The 21,036-nt window shown below is 41.6% G+C and overlaps 1 protein-coding gene across 4 annotated transcripts in view; it reads right to left on the reverse strand.

Annotated features, from left to right (window-relative positions):
- LOC121581069 (matrix metalloproteinase-16-like) overlaps positions 1-21,036 on the reverse strand; it is a 50,290-nt gene that overhangs the window by 24,518 nt on the left and 4,736 nt on the right. For 2 of the 4 annotated variants that reach the window (XM_045224896.1, XM_045224894.1), the window contains 3 exons: positions 19,790-19,956; positions 19,536-19,673; positions 286-447 (listed from right to left, as the gene is read on the reverse strand). In XM_045224896.1, coding sequence (XP_045080831.1) covers positions 286-447; positions 19,536-19,673; positions 19,790-19,956 — 467 coding nt within the window. Of the gene's footprint in view, positions 1-270; positions 448-19,535; positions 19,674-19,789; positions 19,957-21,036 lie in introns of all 4 variants that reach the window. The other 2 variants (XM_045224895.1, XM_045224893.1) reach the window with 1 other exon arrangement.

Consider the following 21,036-nt stretch of genomic DNA (forward strand, 5'->3'; position numbering starts at 1 on the left):
AAGGTAAAATAAATAATAGAATCCGTTCCACATTGGGTGATGCGGGTTGCAGGAAAGTATATTTAGTTGAAGGATGAAAAGAGTGATTGAGAAATATACACGAAAGAGACAAAAAAACAGAAAACAGGCTATTTACATGGACACACTACAGAGTACACGACAGCACTGCTACGCCAAGGTGCATTGAAGCTGTTCTGGTGGCTTGTGGTGGGTGGCCCAACGCCCTATTAAGACACTTTATGTTGGTGTTTCCTATATTTTGGCTGTTACCTGTAGGTACAGTACCATATATTTTCTGGATGCCCTGAAGGTCGTCGTGAGGAAGTTTGAAGTTCTCTGTGTCCATGTACTGGTAGAATGGAGCCATGATGGCTGTGGGGTCATTGGAGTGTTCCAGACCCAGGGCGTGGCCCAGCTCATGGACTGCCACCAGGAACAGGTCATTACCTGGAAGGGAGAGAGAGAGACTAAGGATTAGAATCACACACACGCAGCGTGTCTGCAATCACGCATGCACACATGCACACACACAGGCCCCAGCTAGCACATTTGGTTCCTTGGAAGTTGTGGGAATGTATGTTTTTGATTTTCCATTGGTTCTGGGAACGAAGCCATACGTTTCCTGACCGGTAAAACAGAACGTTTTTTTTTATTCTAAAAACTGAAGTAAAACATTTTGCCTGTTCTGGGAATGTTCATTTTTAGGTTGCAGGGAGGTTCTGAGAATGTTTTACTATGGTTCCCTGAATGTTTTCCTGGGAGGTTTTATTAATGTTCTGAGAATGAAAATCATGTAAATTAATCTGCTTAGGCATTAATCATGCAAAAAATGTGTTTTATTGTGGCACAGCGTCAGTGAGATTCGAAAATCAAGTATGGTTTAAATGCCAGTATGTTATACTTATTTCGGCTCTTCATCTAGTAGAATTCGATGCACACTTTTCCATAATGCATTCGAAGAGTTGGGCTGCGAGAGATAGGCCCTATTTCTCTTCAAGTAGCCAAACAAAAAAACTAGGCTACTTAATTGAGAAGATGCTGAATAGCGAAGCTTCTGCGGTGGTGTTCAAATGTACACCACCGTTCAAAAGTTTGGGGTCACTTAGAAATGTCCTTGTTTTTTGGTCCATTAAAATAACATCAAATTGATCAGAAATACAGTGTAGACATTGTTAATGTTGTAAATGGCTATTGTAGCTGGAAACGGCTGATTTTCAATGGAATATCTACATAGGTGTACAGAGGCCCATTATCAGCAACCATCAGTCCTGTGTTCCAATGGCACGTTGTGTTTGCTAATCCAAGTTTATCACTTTAAAAGGCTAATTGATCATTAGAAAACCCTTTTGCAATTATGTTAGCACAGCTGAAAACTGTTGTGCTGATTAAAGAAGCAATAAAACTGGTCTTCTTGAGACTAGTTTAGTATCTGGAGCATCAGTGTGTATCTGGGCTCCCGAGTGGCGCAGCGGTCTAAGGCACTGCATCTCAGTGCTTGAGGCGTCACTACAGACCCCCTGGTTAGATTCCAGGCTGTATCACAACCGGCCGTGATTGGGAGTCCCATAGGGCGGCGCACAATTGGCCCAGCGTCGTCCGGGTTTGGCCGGTGTAGGCCGTCATTGTAAATAAGAATTTGTTCTTAACTGACTTGCCTAGTTAAATAAAGGTAAAAATATATATATAACAAAATCAGCAATTGTGGGTCCGATTGCAGGCTCAAAAGGGCCAGAAACAAAGAACTTTCTTCTGAAACTCATCAGTCTATTCTTGTTCTGAGAAATGAAGGCTATTCCATGTGAGAAATTGCCAAGAAACTGAAGATCTCGTACAACGCTGTGTACTACTCCCTTCACAGAACAGCGCAAACTGGCTCTAACCAGAATAGAAAGAGGAGTGGGAGGCCCAACTGAGCAAGAGGACAAATACATTAGTGCCTAGTTTGAGAAACAGACGCCTCACAGGTCCTCAACTGGCAGCTTCATTAAATAGTACCCGCAAAACACCAGTCTCAACGTCAACAGTGAAGAGGCGACTCCGGGATACTGACCTTCTAGGCAGAGTTGCAAAGAAAAAGCCATATCTCAGACTGGCCAATAAAAAGAAAATATTAAGATGGGCAAAAGAACACAGACACTGGACAGAGGATTGGAAAAAAGTGTTATGGACAGACAAATCAAAGTTTGAGGTGTTCGGATCACAAAGAATAACATTTGTGAGACGCAGACCAAATGAAAAGATGCTGGAGGAGTGCTTGATGCCATCTGTCAAGCATGGTGGAGGCAATGTGATGGTCTGGGGGTGCTTTAGTGGTGGTAAAGTGGGAGATTTGTACAGGGTAAAAGGGATCTTGAAAAAGGAAGGCTATCACTCCATTTTGCAGTGCCATGCCATACCCTGTGGACGGCGCTTGATTGGAGCCAATTTCCTCCTACAACAGGACAATGACCCAAAGCACAGCTCCAAACTATGCAATAACTATTTATGGAAGAATCAGTCAGCTGGTATTCTGTCTATAATGGAGTGGCCAGCACAGTCACCGGATCTCAACCCTATTGAGCTGTTGTGGGAGCAGCTTGACCGTATGGTACGTAAGAAGTGCCCATCAAGCCAATCCAACTTGTGGGAGGTGCTTCAGGAATCATGGGGTGAAATCTCTTCAGATTACCTCAACAAATTGACAACTAGAATGCCAAAGGTCTGCAAGGCTGTAATTGCTGCAAATGGAGGATTCTTTGACGAAAGCAAAGCTTGAAGGACACAGTTATTATTTCAAATAAAAATCATTATTTCTAACCTTGTCAATGACTACATTTCCTATGCATTTTGCTATATTTCCTATTCAAACTCATTTCATGTATGTTTTCATGGAAAACAAGGACATTTCAAAGTGACCCCAAACTTTTGAACGGTAGTGTAGGCTAAATCGTGTTTATTCTCCATTACATGATCACGAGTATTGCATCGTAGGCTACATCTTTGAAAACAGACGTTTATTTTTTATTTATTTTTACCCAAAGTGGATTTCTGTTTCACATTGAAAAGTGTTTCTTGTTCTCTTGGCCTTCGTCAGAGTTTTTAAACCAAATACTAAACCATCTTTTGATTTCTGAATTTGTCAGCACCACGGACTCGGGATGTGGCGGCATTATTGATGTCATGTTAATCAGGCCTTTTGATTTGAACATATGGACTGGCTAGGCTACCTATTTAATTATTTAATTTATGGATCAAGCCTTGGCAGTCATTCTGATCTCGTTCCCAATGATCAGTGCTTTAGTTTATTATGTCGTGGTCCAGCGGTTCTGAATTTGCGATGCACCCGACTGTCCACATTTTTCTGTGCAATAGCCTTTTGATTTGAACATTTGCAAAGTTTTGGTGTGTGTACTAGGCTATTTGATTTATATATGTTACAGCACTTTGGTTTCACTAATAAATATGTTGAAATGGAACCAAGTGATCTGTTTCTGTCTTCAGTCCTTTTTAAATAGGATAGATGGGCTATATGGGCTACGGTATAGGTTGAATGTGATAGTCACCAGCCTGTGTCGGCCTATAACTCCATTCCTATTCTATTCAGAGTTTAGAGAAATGAATCGCATTGGAAATTAGCTACTATGATGCTGGTTAATGCGATGCATGTTTGTTGAATTTGGAAAAATCCACCCGCACTCTGCCCCGCCCCACCTACTCAGCCAATCAGGAGGCATACTGCATACTTTTTACTAAACGGTACATGCTAAATAGTATGCAACAATGAGTACATAGTATGCAATTTAAGTATGTAGTACGCTAGTATGGGTATTCGGACACGGCCAGAGTTTTGTTGACGATGAAAACGGAATGTACACTGAGTGTACAAAACATTAGGAACAACTGCTCTTTCCATGACATAGACTGACCAGGTGAATCCAGATGAAAGCAATGATCCCTTATTGATGCCACTTGTTAAATCCCCTTCATTGAGTGCAGATGAAGGGGAGTAGACAGGTTAAAGAAGGATTTTTAAGCCTTGAGACAACTGAGACATGGATTGTGTATGTGTGCCATTTAGAGGGTGAATGGATAAGAACAAAGATTGAAGTGCCTTTGAACAGGAGATGGTAGTAGGAGCCAGGCGCACTGGTTTGTGTCAAGAACTGCAACTCGGCTGGGTTTTTCATGCTCAACAGTTTCCTGTGTGTATCAAGAATGGTCCACCACCCATAGGACATCCAGCCAACTTGACACAACTGTGGGAAGCATTGGAGTCAACATGGGCCAGCATCCCTGTGGAACGCTTTCGACATCTTGTAGAATCCATGCCCAGACGAACTGAGGCTGTTCTGAGGGCAAAAGGGAGGGGGGTGCAACTCAATTATAGGAAGCTGTCCTTAATGTTTTGTACACTCAGTGTATATGTTTTAAAATAACATTCTTAGAACGTTCTTTGAACACTACTAATGTTTTCTTGTGGTTTTTATGGAAAGTTCTCTTAATGTTCTTAGAACCATGAGGAAACCTGCAGAAAACGTTATTTTGAAGTACTGAAATTACCACAGAAGAACATTGTTTCTTAACGTTCTCAGAGCATTCTGAGAACATTACTTTAAATAGAACCATGAGGAAACCTGTAGAAAACGTTATGTTGAAAATACTGAAATTCCCATCTAAGAAACTGAAAAAGAAAAGAAAAAGCTGGGTATCCTGCAACATTCTCAGAACATTGTGGGAAGGTTGTATGCAAAATAACCATAGGACAACCAAGCTCTCACCAAGCTCTTAGAAACATATGGTTCTGTGCCAGCTGCGACACACACACACACACCCTTACGAAGCTGGCTCATTTCCAGTTGAATTCTACAGAAGTGTATCACCATGTTAATCACACTGCTGACATTTACTATAGTCTATAGGGCTATAATTCATACGGTTTCGAGTTTTTCACCTGGGGAATCAACTCTATTATGAACGGCAAGGTTAGAATGAGGCTATTGAGGCTGGGAAACGTGAAGGGCATATTATGTGTCTATAGGGAGCCACAGCTTACACAGAGAAGAGTGTCCCTGCCCAGGGCATTGGGACATTCATGTCCTGTTATACAACACAGGGGCGCGCGCACACACACACTCACAGGCACACACACATGTCCACACACACAGCAGCAGGACCACATAACTATGTGCTGGACTTTACGCTACTGTCAGCATTCAGTTAATAGTAGAGGTCTTCACGGAGCCTCCTGTACCCGAATACCCGAGACCCGATTCGGGACCCGAGCAGGTTGGGATCCAGAATTCTAAATAACGTCACAGGTCTGGGTCCAATCTGATATGTTTGTCATGGGTCTCGTGTAATTTTAATTGACTTGTCCGGAAGGGCCCGTACAGATCCGAACGCAACTGCTGCAGTAGAGAGAGAGAGAGAGAAACTGTATAATTTATGCTGCTCCTCTTGCTTTTCACGAGAGTGGAGCATGACAGGTGTAGCTTGTTGTTGTTGTTGGCCAATGACAAGTCATTAAAAGCAGCAATAGGCTACAGTCATTGAGCCTCCGTGTGGCAAAAGTTAGGAGATATCTAATCAATGGAAGATGGAATTAAAAGTTAAAGGAGAAGGATAGGCTACAACCACCAAAAGCCAACAGGTTTAGCTAATATTCTGAATGGAGTTGTTGTTATTTGTAACTGTAGGATGAGAAAGCGCATGCACTGCAGTGTCAATTAGCCTAGCTAGTTTAACTAGCTTCTCCCGGTTTGAGTTTCTAGTCATTTAGCAGACGCTCTTATCCAGAGTGACTTACAGGAGCAATTAGGGTGAAGTGCCTTGCTCAAGGGCACATCGACAGATTTTTCACCTAGTCGGCTCGGGGATTAGAACCAGCGACCTTTCGGTTACTGGCACAACACTCTTAACCACTAAGCTACCTGCCGCCCTTTGATGCAGTCAAGACAGGTACAACTTAATCATATTTGATGATAAATAACCTAGCTATGGCAGCTATTAGTCTACTATAGCGCGAGTCGGCAGGGTTGGTTGGTTGGTTGCTGTCTCTGGTCTCTCCCTCCCTGCTCCCTGTTTCACTCGCTCACAGTACGGCCCTTCCCACACCTGTTGGAGCTGCACTTCTCTTCTTCTTCGATGGGGTTTAACGGCGGTTGGTCTCCAATGTTAATGGTGCATCACCGCCACCGACTGGATGGGGCATTGAATAAGAAACTTTTAAAAAACATTGCGAGAAAGGGGGAAAACGTCATCATACAAAATTAAACACGTCAACTAAGAAAACCCATCCCACTTCTTCAATCACAGTCCACCCAAAAATACATCCCTACACAGGCTCACCGACTACACACTTTCCTCCAACACATTCCAGATTTCCTCGAGACGTTAAACGGATTTCCCAAGTAGCATTCTCACTTTCTGTACTATTAGCTTCACCCGACTCACTAGCAGTTTCAAACGAAACTTAAGTTTCCGCCATCTTCCCGCGACACCTCTCTCCCTCCTCTCGCGCTTTATCAGCTCTGCTTACAGTGGGGAGAACAAGTATTTGATACACTGCCGATTTTGCAGGTTTTCCTACTTACAAAGCATGTAGAGGTCTGTAATTTTTATCATAGGTACACTTCAACTGTGAGAGACGGAATCTAAAACAAAAATCCAGAAAATCACATTGTATGATTTTTAAGTAATTAATTTGCATTTTATTGCATGACATAAGTATTTGATCACCTACCAACCAGTAAGAATTCCGGCTCTCACAGACCTGTTAGTTTTTCTTTAAGAAGCCCTCCTGTTCTCCACTCATTACCTGTATTAACTGCACCTGTTTGAACTCGTTACCTGTATAAAAGACACCTGTCCACACACTCAATCAAACAGACTCCAACCTCTCCACAATGGCCAAGACCAGAGAGCTGTGTAAGGACATCAGGGATACACTTGTAGACCTGCACAAGGCTGGGATGGGCTACAGGACAATAGGCAAGCAGCCTGGTGAGAAGGCAACAACTGTTGGCGCAATTATTAGAAAATGGAAGAAGTTCAAGATGACGGTCAATCACCCTCGGTCTGGGGCTCCATGCAAGATTTCACCTCGTGGGGCATCAATGATCATGAGGAAGGTGAGGGATCAGCCCAGAACTACATGGCAGGACCTGGTCAATGACCTGAAGAGAGCTGGGACCACAGTCTCAAAGAAAACCATTAGTAACACACTACGCCGTCATGGATTAAAAGCCTGCAGCGCACGCAAGGTCCCCCTGCTCAAGACAGCGCATGTCCAGGTCCGTCTGAAGTTTGCCAATGACCATCTGGATGATCCAGAGGAGGAATGGGAGAAGGTCATGTGGTCTGATGAGACAAAAATAGAGCTTTTTGGTCTAAACTCCACTCACCGTGTTTGGAGGAAGAAGAAGGATGAGTACAACCCCAAGAACACCATCCCAACCGTGAAGCATGGAGGTGGAAACATCATTCTTTGGGGATTCTTTTCTGCAAAGGGGACAGGACGACTGCTCCGTATTGAGGGGAGGATGGATGGGGCCATGTATCGCGAGATCTTGGCCAACAACCTCCTTCCCTCAGTAAGAGCATTGAAGATGGGTCGTGGCTGGGTCTTCCAGCATGACAACGACCCGAAACACACAGCTAGGGCAACTAAGGAGTGGCTCCTTAAGAAGCATCTCAAGGTCCTGGAGTGGCCTAGCCAGTCTCCAGACCTGAACCCAATAGAACATCTTTGGAGGGAGCTGAAAGTCCGTATTGCCCAGCGACATTCCCGAAACCTGAAGGATCTGGAGAAGATCTGTATGGAGGAGTGGGCCAAAATCCCTGCTGCAGTGTGTGCAAACCTGGTCAAGACCTACAGGAAATGTATGATCTCTGTAATTGCAAACAAAGGTTTCTGTACCAAATATTAAGTTCTGCTTTTCTGATGTATCAAATACTTATGTCATGCAATAAAATGCAAATTAATTACTTAAAAATCATACAATGTGATTTTCTGGATTTCTGTTTTAGATTCCGTCTCTCACAGTTGAAGTGTACCTATGATAAAAATTACAGACCTCTACATGCTTTGTAAGTAGGAAAACCTGCAAAATCGGCAGTGTATCAAATACTTGTTCTCCCCACTGTATAAAGTAGCTTAAAAAATGACTTTTCTGCTGCTTCCCTCACTCGGATTGGATCGGGTCTGGATCTGACCAGGTCTATATGGAACAAGTCTAATTGTCCTCGGGTCCGTTCGGTACGGGTCTCCATTTCTGAACGTTCCAACATTTTGGACCTGTGAAGACCTCTAGTTAATAGTGTCAGGTTGATTTTGTGTTCAACATATAGTACAGTATCTCTCTTTAGCATGTGACTGCCCAACTAGCACATTTGGTTCCTTGGAAGTTGTGAGAACGTATGTTTCTGGCATCACATTGGTTGTGGGAACGAAGCCATACGTTTCCTGACCGGTAAAACTGAACGTTTTTCAAAATGTTGCCTGTTCTGGGAATGTAAATGTTTAGGTTGCAGGGAGGTTCTGAGAATGTTTTACTCTGGTTCCCTGAAAGTTTTCCTGGGAGGTTTTATTAACGCTCTGAGAACGGAAATTATAGGTTATTTTAAAGTAATTAAATAACATTATGAGAACATTCTCCAAATGTTGTGCAAGTTTTGTTATGGTTATTATTTAAAGTTTTCTTTAACACTCTAAGAAATACATTTAAAGGTTATTTGGAGGTTTTTGAATAGCATCCTTAAAACTTTCACTGAATTCAATAAGACTTTTAACAACACTGCTAGCTTATTTTGGGTTAACTTATTTTAACTCAAAGCACAGATACAGTAGTCTGGGTACCAGTCTTTTTAGCTAACATTCCACTCCTTGCCACTCCTGCATTAGCCAAAGAGACTGGCCTTTCAGCAATCTCAACATTCAATATGCAGCCGGATTTACAGCGCAGTTGCTGATTGGTAGTTGGAAACAACATTCATATTTTCCATGACAACATTATGGAACATGGGGTGTGTGCAAATGTGGCGCAATACAGAATTTTAAGAACAACAATAACCAATACTGTTACGACCTGCTGCGGTCATTCCCTTGTGAGATGTTAGTGTCAATGCACTATAATTTTGTTCAAAGTGGCTAGAGATGACTCTGTAATGAGAGAGAGAAATAATGATACGGAACATATTAGCCTACAAGATTCAATCGAGCTACGTTTGCTTCAGTTGCATCCCAGTAATGATAATGAGAGGGAAGAAAACACAAAAACTGGCACCTGTCGTCATTCCTCGCACATATGCTGATCTTCATGACTTGCTTACATTTAGACATTTTTGTTATGCTCATTTCAGTTATATTATTTGTCTTACATTATTTGTCCCTCCTCTCGTATTAAGAGATGGAGTCTAGACAGGCTACTTTAGGAAACTTTTTGAATGGACATAAAGAGAATTAGCGAACTCACACCCACACCCTACGATTAAAGGCTACACTGATCACTCATGCTTGGCTGCCAATTTCCAAAAAGGAGCTCAGTGGGGAATCGTAGATTCACTGTTTTGTGATCTGTTGCCTACGTCAACAACCAGGGTTTCATTAAATAGGCCTAGGCACTATATCTTTTTTATTGCACATTTAATTAAACTGACGCATTTGGTGATGTTCAACTTAAATTCATTGGCACAAAATGTGCGTCAGACAAAAACATTTTTTGGGTCTCTGACTTGCATAGCACAGGTGGTGGTCTCCTAAATTCACTGTAGTAGGCTAGGCCTAATATAGGTGGAATAATAGCCCAGCCTATGAATCAACTTCTAATGTTTAAATGCCAAGAGTGTGCAAAACTGTCATCAAGGCAAAGGGTGGCTATTTGAAGAAACTGAAATCTAAAATATATTTGTTTAACACTTTTTTGGTTACTACATGATTTAAATATGTGTTATTTCATAGTTTTGATGTCTAAACTATGAAATAACACATATGGAATCATTTAGTAACCAAAAATGTGTTAAACAAATCAAAATATATTTGAGATTCTTCAAATAGCCCCCCTTTGCCTTGATGACAGCTTTGCACACTATTGACATTCTCTCAACCAGCTTCATGAGGTAGTCACCTGGAATGCATTTCAATTAACAGGTGTGCCTTCTTAAAAGTTAATTTGTGGAATTGCTTTCCTTCTTAATGCGTTTGAGTCAATCAATTGTGTTGTGACAAGGTAGAGAAGATAGGCCTATTTGGTAAAAGACCAAGACCATATTATGGCAAGAACAGCTCAAATAAGCAAAGAGAAACGACAGTCCATCATTACTTTAAGACATGAAGGTCAGTCAATACGGAACATTTCAAGAACTTTGAACGTTTCTTCAAGTGCAGTCGCAAAAACCATCAAGCGCTATGATGAAACTGGCTCTCATGAGGACCGCTACAGGAATGGAAGACCCAGAGTTACCTGTGCTGCAGAGGATAAGTTCATTAGAGTTACCAGCCTCAGAAATTGTAGCCCAAATAAATACTTCACAGAGTTCAAGTTACAGACACATCTCAACATCAACTGTTCAGAGAGGACTGTGTGAATCAGGCCTTCATGGTTGAATTGCTGCAAAGAAACCACTACTAAAGGACACCAATAATAAGAAGAGACCTGCTTGGGCCAAGAAACACGAGCAATGGACATTAGAACAGTGGAAATTTGTCCTTTGGTCTGGAGTCCAAATTTGAGATTTTTGGTTCCAACCGCTGTGGCTTTGTGAGACGTGGTGTGGGTGAACGGATGATCTCTGCATGTGTATTTCCCAATGTAAAGCATGGAGGAGGTGTTATGGTGTGGGGGTGCTTTGCTGGTGACACTGTCTGTGAATTTTTACTAGGATTAAATGTCAGGAATTGTAAAAAACTGAGTTTAAATATATTTGACTAAGGTGTATGTAAACTTCCGACTTCAACTGTGTGTGTGTGTATATATATATATATATATATATATATATATATATATATATATATACACACAATCGGGAAAGAAGCAAGGTTGTTCTTGCTTGCTGGATGTAAAATAGGCTACAGCATTCACAATGAACTGGCAGGGAAGATTGAATAACGAGAGCTTCTCTGGTGTGATACGATCACATTGGCTGGTGATAAAAAATGCAATAAACAGGAATCCTCTGCTCTCCCCACGCCCAGTGTTTATGTTTACAATGAAATGTATTACGTCAGAATGCCCAATGCTATAAGTTAGAACATTTTCCTATAAGTCTAATTTGCATAAACATTGTGATTGGAGGATAGCTGTGACAGTTATCGAATCAGGATCAAATCCTCTGATTTCCTCGAGCTCATTAATGATAGAATGTTCATATTTGAAGATTGCCGAAAGGGTCAGTCTCTTTGGCAATGACAAGGAGTGGCAAGGAGTGGAATGTTAGCTAAAGAGACTGGTACTAAGGCTACAGATACAGTAAGAGACATTGAAATTCATTTGCTTAAGCATTAATCATGCAACATTTTTTTTATTTTTTATTGTGGCACGGCATCAACACACACTCATTAAGATCAGGTGTGACCAATTAGTGGGCACTGCCAACCAGTGGTGGAAAAAGTACCCAATTGTCATACTTGAGTAAAACTAAAGATACCTTAATAGAATATGACTCAAGTAAAAGTGAAAGTAACCCAGTAAAATACTACTTGAGTAAAAGTCTAAAAGTATTTGGTTTGAAATATACTTAAGTATCAAAAGTAAATGTAATTGCTAAAGTATACTTAAGTATCAAAAGTAAAAGTATAAATAATTTCAAATTCCTTATATTAAGCAAACCAGATGGCACCATTTTCTTGTTTTTTAAATGTATGGATAGCCAGGGGCTATCTCCAACACTCAGACATAATTTACAAATAAAGCATTTGTGTTTAGTGAGTCCACCATATCAGAGGCAGTAGGGATGACCAGGGATGTTCTCTTGATAAGTGTGTGAATTGGACCATTTTCCCATCCTGCTAAGCATTCAAAATGTAATGAGTACTTTTGGGTGTCAGGGAAAATGTATGGAGTAAAAAGTACAATATTTTCTTTAGGAATGTAGTGAAGTAAATGTAAAAGTAGTCAAAAATATAAATAGTAAAGTAAAGTAAAGTACTGATACCCCCAAAAACTACTTAAGTAGTACTTTAAAGTATTTTTACTTAAGTACTTTACACCACTGCTGCCAACACACCTGAACACAGTTAACAAGAAAGAGGATAGAGTTTTGTTGACACTGAGAATGGAATGTATATGTTTTTAAATAACATTCTTAGAATGTTTTCTGAATGTTACTAAGTTTTCATGTGATTTTTATGGAAAGTATTCTTCATGGTCTGAGAATGAAATTCAAAGCTAATTGATGTTAATGTGTAGAATTCAACTTTGTTGAACGTTCTCAGAATATTGCCAAGAACTGACACAAAAGAGAACCATACATTCTCTGAACGTTCTGAGAACATCGCTTAAGGAGTTTCAGCTTTCCATGGTGACATCACCATGCGGTAAATTGGTTAATAGACCAATAACAAAGAGAGTTCCAAACCTCTGCCAACAACAGCTAGTTTTCAGTTTTCCCCTCCCCACTCAGACCACTCCCAGACAGTCTTAGCATAATTCTTGCTTGAGAAATAGTTTTTTGCTAAAAAAGCTATTTTTGCTGATTTGAATGGAAATCTATTACAGTAAGGTACTTAGTTGTTACCCAGGAATGATTTGATATTGATATAAAAACGCCTGCATTTGGCCTTTAACGTTCTTGGAACAATTTGAGAACATGACTTTAAATAGAACCATGAGGAAACCTGTAGGAAACGTTATGCTGAAGTACTGAAATTCCCTCAGAAGAGCTTTGTTTCTTAACGTTCTCTGAACTATTTGAGAACATTCCCAATGTAAACCCGTTGGAGAACATTCCTAGAACATTATCAAAATGTTAACTGAATATAACCATGGTTGAACTTTTAAGAAATATTCTGTTAAAGTAATGAAATACCAAGAAAATATGTTACTTTTTTTGTCAAGTTCCTTAAATGTGATGAGAATGTTCCGAAGCCAAGCAACTATCCTGCACCATTCCCAGAACGTTGTGGGAAGGTTGTATGCAAAATAACCATAGGGCCACCACGCTCTCACCAAGCTCTAAAAAACATATGGTTCTCAGAACATTATGTGCTAGCTGGGTGAAGATGTCACAGGGAGATGGCTGTCCTTTACAATATTATATCTACTCCTGTCACAACTTCCTCCAACTACTCCTGTCACAACTTCCAAGCAGGCTTCGGCGTTCGTCGTCACCGGCCTTCTAGCCACTGCCGCTCCTCATCTCATCATTCCATTTGTTTTGCCTCGTTTATAACACACACCTGGTTCATATCCCCTCATCAGTACCTGTATAAGTGTTCCCTCTGCCCTCTTGTCTTTGTGTGTGATTGTTTATTGTGGAGGAGAGAGAAGCTCGGTGGAGCTCCGTGTACTTTGTATCGCCGGGAATATTCCCCGTGTGCCTTGTATTTTCCAGTGCGCCTGTTTTGTGCAATGGAGTGTTTTTACGCATTACTCCGTAACTCTGTGGTTCAGAATAAATCCTGTTATTCTGTGATTTACCCTCCTGCGCCTGACTCCTTCAAAATCATCTCATTACAACTCTAGACAGGAGCACAAAGAGCCAGCAGCACAGAGAACACAGTAACAACAGCAACAGCTGACCCTCCTATCTACGCAACTAGCTGAGAAAGAGGCATTATACAGAGATAAGATCCAAGCCCTCAAAAGGCAAGATCCTGCCCAGTGGCATAAGAATATCAAGGACATAGCCAACCTCTCCCACACTGAGGCAACCTTCCACATAGAGGGTCTTAGACCAGGTGACAGAAAACAAGCAGCAAATGAAATCAACAAAGCACTATCAAAATTAGCACAGTCCCTACCACCCATCAACCCAGCACTGCTGCCCTCCTTTTTACCAGCACGCCCTGCTCCAAAGGTCCAACCCTCGGAAGTCTACAGAAAATATCAGAAAACCAAGTCACTAACCTCTCTACTGAGCAAAGTAGCTGAGAGCTTTATCACTGAATGGGCACTCAGTGACATTCTATATCAAATTGACACCCAACAGTATGGATGTCTACAAGGCCAATCAACCACACTGTCTGGTGGATCTAACCAATGAGCTCTTCAAGTCCCAGGATAAGAATGGTTCCATCTGCTCCCCGGTGACCACCGACTTCAGCAAAGCCTTCGACCGTGTCTGACACAACCTCATCATCACCAGGATGTAAGACCTCAGGCTTCGTCCATCACTCGCCAGATGGATAGGCAACTTCCTCTCTAATAGACACCAGGTGGTGAGGTATCATGGTGTGCTGTTGGACAGTGTCAGTATATCTTGTGCCCTACCTCAATGAACTCTGCTCGGCCCGCTGATTGCAAACTGCAGTCAAGCAATGGACATTTTTGGTTAACCTTAATTTATTAGATACCAGACAACTGACATCACCTTCCACCATCCAAGAAGAGCTGGTTGACCTGGAGAAGTAGTCAGTGGGGAGCCACATGGTTCTGCACCCCAAAAAGTGCAACCTGCTCCATGTGCACTTCACCAAGTCACCACCCGTACTACCACCCCTGTCTATAAACAACACAACACTACAGAAGAGGTTATCATGATCCTCGGAATCTACATCCAAGGAAATCTAAAATCAACACAGGTAGAGAACATCTGTGAAAAGGCCAACCAACGTCTGTTCCTCCTCCGACGCCTGAAGCACTTCCACTTCCCTAACCTGGTAACGGTATTTACCACCTACATCTGGCCAACGGTGGAATGTGCTGGCCGAGTGTGGCATGCAGGGATAAACAAGCGGCAATCCGATGCCATCGAGAGAGTTCAGAGAACAGCAATTCGTATCATCATAGACTACACTTCCTACTCAGATGCAGACATGGCCTCTGACTCCTCCTCCACTAACTACAGCCCATAATAATACCCAGGGGACAGGCCAGGCCACCATTAGCACACATGTCAACATGCAACATTCACCGTTACATACACCACCGTGGAAACCTATTAACTTAACATGCATCTAAACCCTTATTTGACAGCTCTGTTTTACAGTCATTGATTTACACACACAAGCTGAGGCAAAGGATTGAACCAGAGTCTATTCTACATGGGTAGCCATGATTTTTCAACAGCACGTAGAAAGGAATCTGAATCAAAGATAATAACAAGAAGCGACTGAGGAGAATTGATAGGGGGCTACAGGACAAAAAGCTGAACCAACAAACAAAAAGAAACAACACTGCTTTTCACACTAACAGGCAGGTGGCCTAGGAGGGGACTGCCTATCTAAGTGGCAGTGTTGTGCCAGTTAATGCTGCCTGACAGCTCTCTAGATGTGCTGTTCCGCAGGCAGCAGTAACGGCAGCCAGAGCAGAGCAGGCTGGCAGCAGGGTAATTAAAGTAAAGTGCTCCCTGACAGTGGATGGGTGTAGGCTGACAGGGCTGAGAGAGGGATCTGATTACCCTCTTCAAGCTACAGCTCTCTAGGGCTGCAGGCTGGATCCACCCTCCACCCTGCCCTGCAGCTACAGTACAATACACTCCCTCACCATAACACAATAGAAATGTGAGGGTTTATATCTGATAACAGCAGGGATGGGCTCTGCACTATGACCTGGTGCTGTGCAATACAATGCAGCCTGTTGAAATGCAGACTGTATCAGTGACGGGAAGTCAGGGTAGGCAGTTTAATAAGAAAATCTGTAATGAAAAGCCAAATAAAAAATTATATAAAAAATGGTCATTCTTTTTTTAACCGGATGTCTATTCTCAGTGATTCTGGTGGTTTTTATGCACACAAAAAAAATCAAAAACTGCATCAAAACCTCAGGAAAGGCGCCAGGGTGTGCATACCTTCATTCCCATCCTTTAAAATCCATTCAAATCATTGACGCATGTGGCCGTTCATGACTCCAGTCCCCGTTAATGGACAGGGTCAGGATAGGACTCACTGCTTTGCCTAGCTGACATTCGTTGCAGTGAGCTGATTTCATATTTTGCACATGTTGCCTAAACATGTTGTGTGGGTAAGCTCTGCACATTTGGGCGTGTCTACATAATTTGGCGTGCACATCCCTTAAAATGAATGAAACTAGCTAACTAGCAAAAACAACCTGACAAAATGGACACTATTGCACCTCAAACAATTTTCCAAGTTAGGTGTTAGGTATCTATATAATATTGTACGCTTTCTTGATTTTATTCTGGATTTGGTGACTATGAAAATACTTAGATTTCCAAGGAAAACTTAATTCAGAGAGGGAGACCAACACCTGCGCTTCCTGAATTTCATCAGAGGAAGAGACAGAAAATAATCTGATTGTTTAAACAGGAGTGGTTTGAAAGAAAAGAGTAGCTGTGTGGCTACGCTACCAGCAGCCGCCTGTACTGTTTCCCCTGCCTGCTCTTCTCAACCGGGGACAACATTTGGGTAGAAGGCGGCTACTGCAACCTCAACAATCTGACCAATGCCCTCAACAAACACAAAAAGTCGGCATCGCACATCCAACACCAGATCACCCTAAAAACTTTTGGGAACACATGGATCGATCTGGCGTTAAATGAACAGCAAAAACAACAAGTGACCATCCACAATGCTAATGTAAAGGAAAACTGTGAGATTTTGAAGGACCTTATTAGAGCAACATGCTACCTAGGGAAACATGAGTTAACATTTCACAGTAATGATGAGAGTACAATCTCATGTAATTGTGGCAACTATGTGGAGTTATTGTATACCTTTGCTAAAAAAGGTTAGCTAAACACATGGAGACTTCCACTGTGTTTTCGGTTATCAAACAGAATGATTTGATTGAAGCAGTCAGCGATGTGATTCGAAAGGACATTGAAGATGAGATTAATGCAGCCCCATTTGTTGCAGTAGAAGTAGTTGAGACCACAGATGTTACAAACAAATCCCAGATCTCTGTGGTTTTGCATTATGTGGCTAAAAGTGAAGTCAAGGAGGCGTTTTGGGGATTTAATTATATCAGCGATAGTGCTGGGCGATTAGTGCTTTTTGAGGTCGGTTCGGTTTCAGTTCGATTATTAGTTCGGAAAACTGCCCTTTTCGTCCTCATGCTAGCTAGCAGTAGCCACAGCAGCCATGATGGAATGGCAGTCGCGTTGAACAACAAAGGAGCTAATTGGCTGAGACTGCCATTCCAAAATGGCTGCGGTGGCTACTGCTAGCTAGCATGAGGACGAAAAGGGCAGTTTTCAACAACAATAATCATTATTGCAATCTTCTCGATGTATCAGTGTGGATAAAGGTACAATTTGGAGTACAGTGGCATATCTCATCCCTACATTGAGGTAAGTTTTCGGACCCATATCTGGCGCCGGCTCCACGGTGTCTTAAAGTAACCATGATTGTGTTCAGACCCCAGTGCAGCTCAATCTAAACAAGTGTAAAGGTAGGGAGGATATCTTCTGCTTAACATCAATAGATCAATAGGAAATTACTATGAAAAAATTTAATATTTCAGTAGCAGTAGCAGCCAGCCAGCCAGTCAGCCAGACTATCTAATGTTATCTCTGTGCTCCCTATACTGTGCTATCTTTAGTCATCCTATTTATCTAGGCTAGCCTGCCTAAGTATGCAGCAGAGCTGTCTGAAAAAATCATTTTACTAGTTCTTCAAAGTAGATAAGGCATACTTTCACGAACTGTCTCTGTCCCTCTCGTCATTGTCGTGTACATTCCTCTTTCATGTGGTCTATGCTGTCTGTGTGTATCTAACCTAATGTAGCAGGTGTAAAAGTGTATCCATCTCTGTTTGAGCCAGAAAGAACAGGCACAATGGATTATGGTCATTGTAGTTAATTACCACGTTTCTGCGCTGAACTAGGTTGAATATTTGCTTAATGAAAACTCCCTTCAGCCCAGCATCCCACATACTGTAGTTCTTGACTTGATTTATCTCATGAATGATTTGATTTCTCTCTAGAGAAATGGCGCGTTGGCCTAACATACACCAAAAAAACGTACAACTTAATTTCATAAAGCGGTCTAGCTGTTTATGGTTTTGATTAACGGACAACATCCCTTTAATGCATTTGATTTATCAAGCTAGAATTCCGTTTTGATGAGACACTTTTGTTTTGTTTTTGAATTTTTTAGTCATTTTGATTGTTGATATGGACATTTTGTTAGTACCTTATTTATTATATACAGTATTTGTGCGAATTATTCGGATGAAACGTGTCCATATATGGGTATTTTAGTGACACCTATCAGTTGTAACTGTGGACGCTACATCGGTCTATGACTGAGCTGAGTTGAGCAGTGTGTCATTTTGTCGGATGATATGAAATATGCCGCCATCGGAGGCTATCGCTTGTGTATCTTAGCTACATTGGTATTTACATTTAGTGACATTTTTTTGTCAATTTCGGTTAATAGCCTACAGTTGAAGTTTACATACACTTAGGTTGGAGTCATTAAATCTTGTTTTTCAACCACTCCACACATTTCTTGTTAACAAACTATAGTTTTGGCAAGTCAGTTAGGACATCTACTTTGTGCATGACACAAGTAATTTTTCCAACATTTTGTTTACAGACAGATTATTTCACTTATAATTCACTGTATCACAATTCCAGTGGGTCAGAAGTGTACATACACTAAGTTGACTGTGCCTTTAAACAGCTTGGAAAATTGACCACAAGCATACTTCCAAAGTTGTGCCAAAATGGCTTAAGGACAACAAAGTCAAGGTATTGGAGTGGCCATCACAAAGCCCTGACCTCAATCCTACAGAAAATCTGTGGGCAGAACTGAAAAAGCGTGTGCGAGCAAGGAGGCCTACAAACCTGACACAGTTACACCAGCTCTGTCAGGAGGAATGGGCCAAAATTCACCCAACTTATTGTGGGAAGCTTGTGGAAGGCTATCTGAAACTTTTGACCCAAGTTAAACAATTGAAAGGCAATGCTACCAAATACTAATTGAGTGTATGTAAACTTCTGACCCACTGGGAATGTGATGAAAGAAATAAAAGCTGAAATAAATCATTCTCTCTACTATTATTCTGACATTTCACATTCTTAAAATAAAGTGATGATCCTAACTGACCTAAGAAAGGGAATTTTTACTAGGATTAAATGTCAGGAATTGTGAAAAACTGAATTTCAACGTATTTGGCTAAGGTGTATGTAAACTTCCGGATTCAACTGTATGTCACTTTGGTTGTTGGAGCTTTCTGTTGTATGGTGAACTTGGGCTTCATCAAGGTTTATTTGTGAGTAAATTTGGCTTTGATAATAGCCAGTGCCTACCTAGCCACCGACCTCACCGTATGTCACTGGACTGTATCCATTTACATTCTTTGACTTGTTAGTCTTTGATATGATTCTCACACAACCATATTCCTTTAATCTTTCTCTCTAAACCTCCCCACCCACTCCCTCTTTCTCTATCTCGTTCCCCCTTCCCCTCCCTCTTTCCCTCCCTCCATCTCTCACCATCGTGGTTGGGGTTCCCCAGGGTCCAGGGTTCGTCTGAGTCGAAGTGGGTGTCCCCTCCGATCCCAGGGCCCGGAAAGTAGGCGTGGGCTAGGAACCCCCCCTCGCCATCGAAGGGTGAGCTGTCACCGTGGAAACCTGAGGTGAGATCAATTTAATTTAACTTCAAAGTTTACATTGGGAGAACGGGATTAGGGCAACATTGACATAGTTTCAGTTTTCCTCTCCCAGGCACCACTCAATACAATTCTCACCTGAGGCGAAGATGATGGTGATGTCCACGTCCCGCCTGCCGCTCTCCAGGGCGCTGTAGGGGACGGCCTCGAAGTGGAGCGGTGTCACTCCCTGCCACACGTCAAACGCACGCCGGATGGCATCGTGGGTCTCCCTGGAGCCCACTTTGGGCGTGACGTTCTTTATGCTGAGGGAGGAAGAGAGGGTGAGTCAATATAGAACATATTCTTATTTACATTGACAACATGTTTTTACAATAAAGACCTGATGTTAGGAGAGAAATGGATAGGGTGGATAGGGAATATGATAAAAGTGAAAAACAGATTGCATCCTGGGTGGGGGGTTATTGGAAGCTTGGATGGTACCACCAGCTAGATAAGAGCCACTTTTTACTTGTAAAAAAATATAAGACATTGACAGTAATATAAGAAAACTATTCTACTCATTAGAAAGATTTAACTCCTATTCTGCACTAGCCAGAATAAATATACCCACATCATTCATAATTTTTACTGCAGTGGGCTAAATCAAGGTCACACAGTGTTTCTTGGTAGTCTTAAACAAATCTACTTTGAAACAAAAGTATACACCTCACACACATGGTTATGGGCTTAAAAAATTGAAGACACCTGTACCATGCCAGATATAGAGTTGATATGTATTACATTTTTAGTTTGCATTCCAATATTACACTTTATATACATCACAGAAGACTGAAATATAACGATACCATTTGACATCGAAACACTGGATTTTCAGCGTTAAAAAAATAAGAATGTTGATTAATTATGACATTCTGAACAATATTAATAACATTCCACCCATGAGGCCACTAGAGGGTGATTTGGTCATTTGACTGCAAGAAAGGGCTACAACAAAGCTTTAACACAAAGCAGCCCCGCAAATACAGCATTTTAAATATAGAAAGAAACAGATGGCTACAGCGTCACATACAGCACCACATATCATATACTGTATGTCCAAATCTGAACCACCCTCCCACTATTGCTTGGGGAGAATATTCTCGAAAATGGATGATGAGATCCTTGAAAAGTTTCAGTATTAAACTATTCCGACAAACCCAGCAGCTTTCACTGCACTTTTAACACAGCTGTCGTTATCAGTCGCTCGCAGACAGAGAGAGAGAGAGAGAAGTCTTCTCCCCCTCATTTTCTCTCCCCAACTCATTTTCATGGAGAGAGTGCAGACAGCAGCAGCAGCCAGAATGACTGACATTCCATTAGAAGAGGTGCCTCATCAATTCACA

Source organism: Coregonus clupeaformis, chromosome 14 (genome assembly GCF_020615455.1).
Source record: "Coregonus clupeaformis isolate EN_2021a chromosome 14, ASM2061545v1, whole genome shotgun sequence".
Classification (NCBI taxonomy): domain Eukaryota; kingdom Metazoa; phylum Chordata; class Actinopteri; order Salmoniformes; family Salmonidae; genus Coregonus; species Coregonus clupeaformis.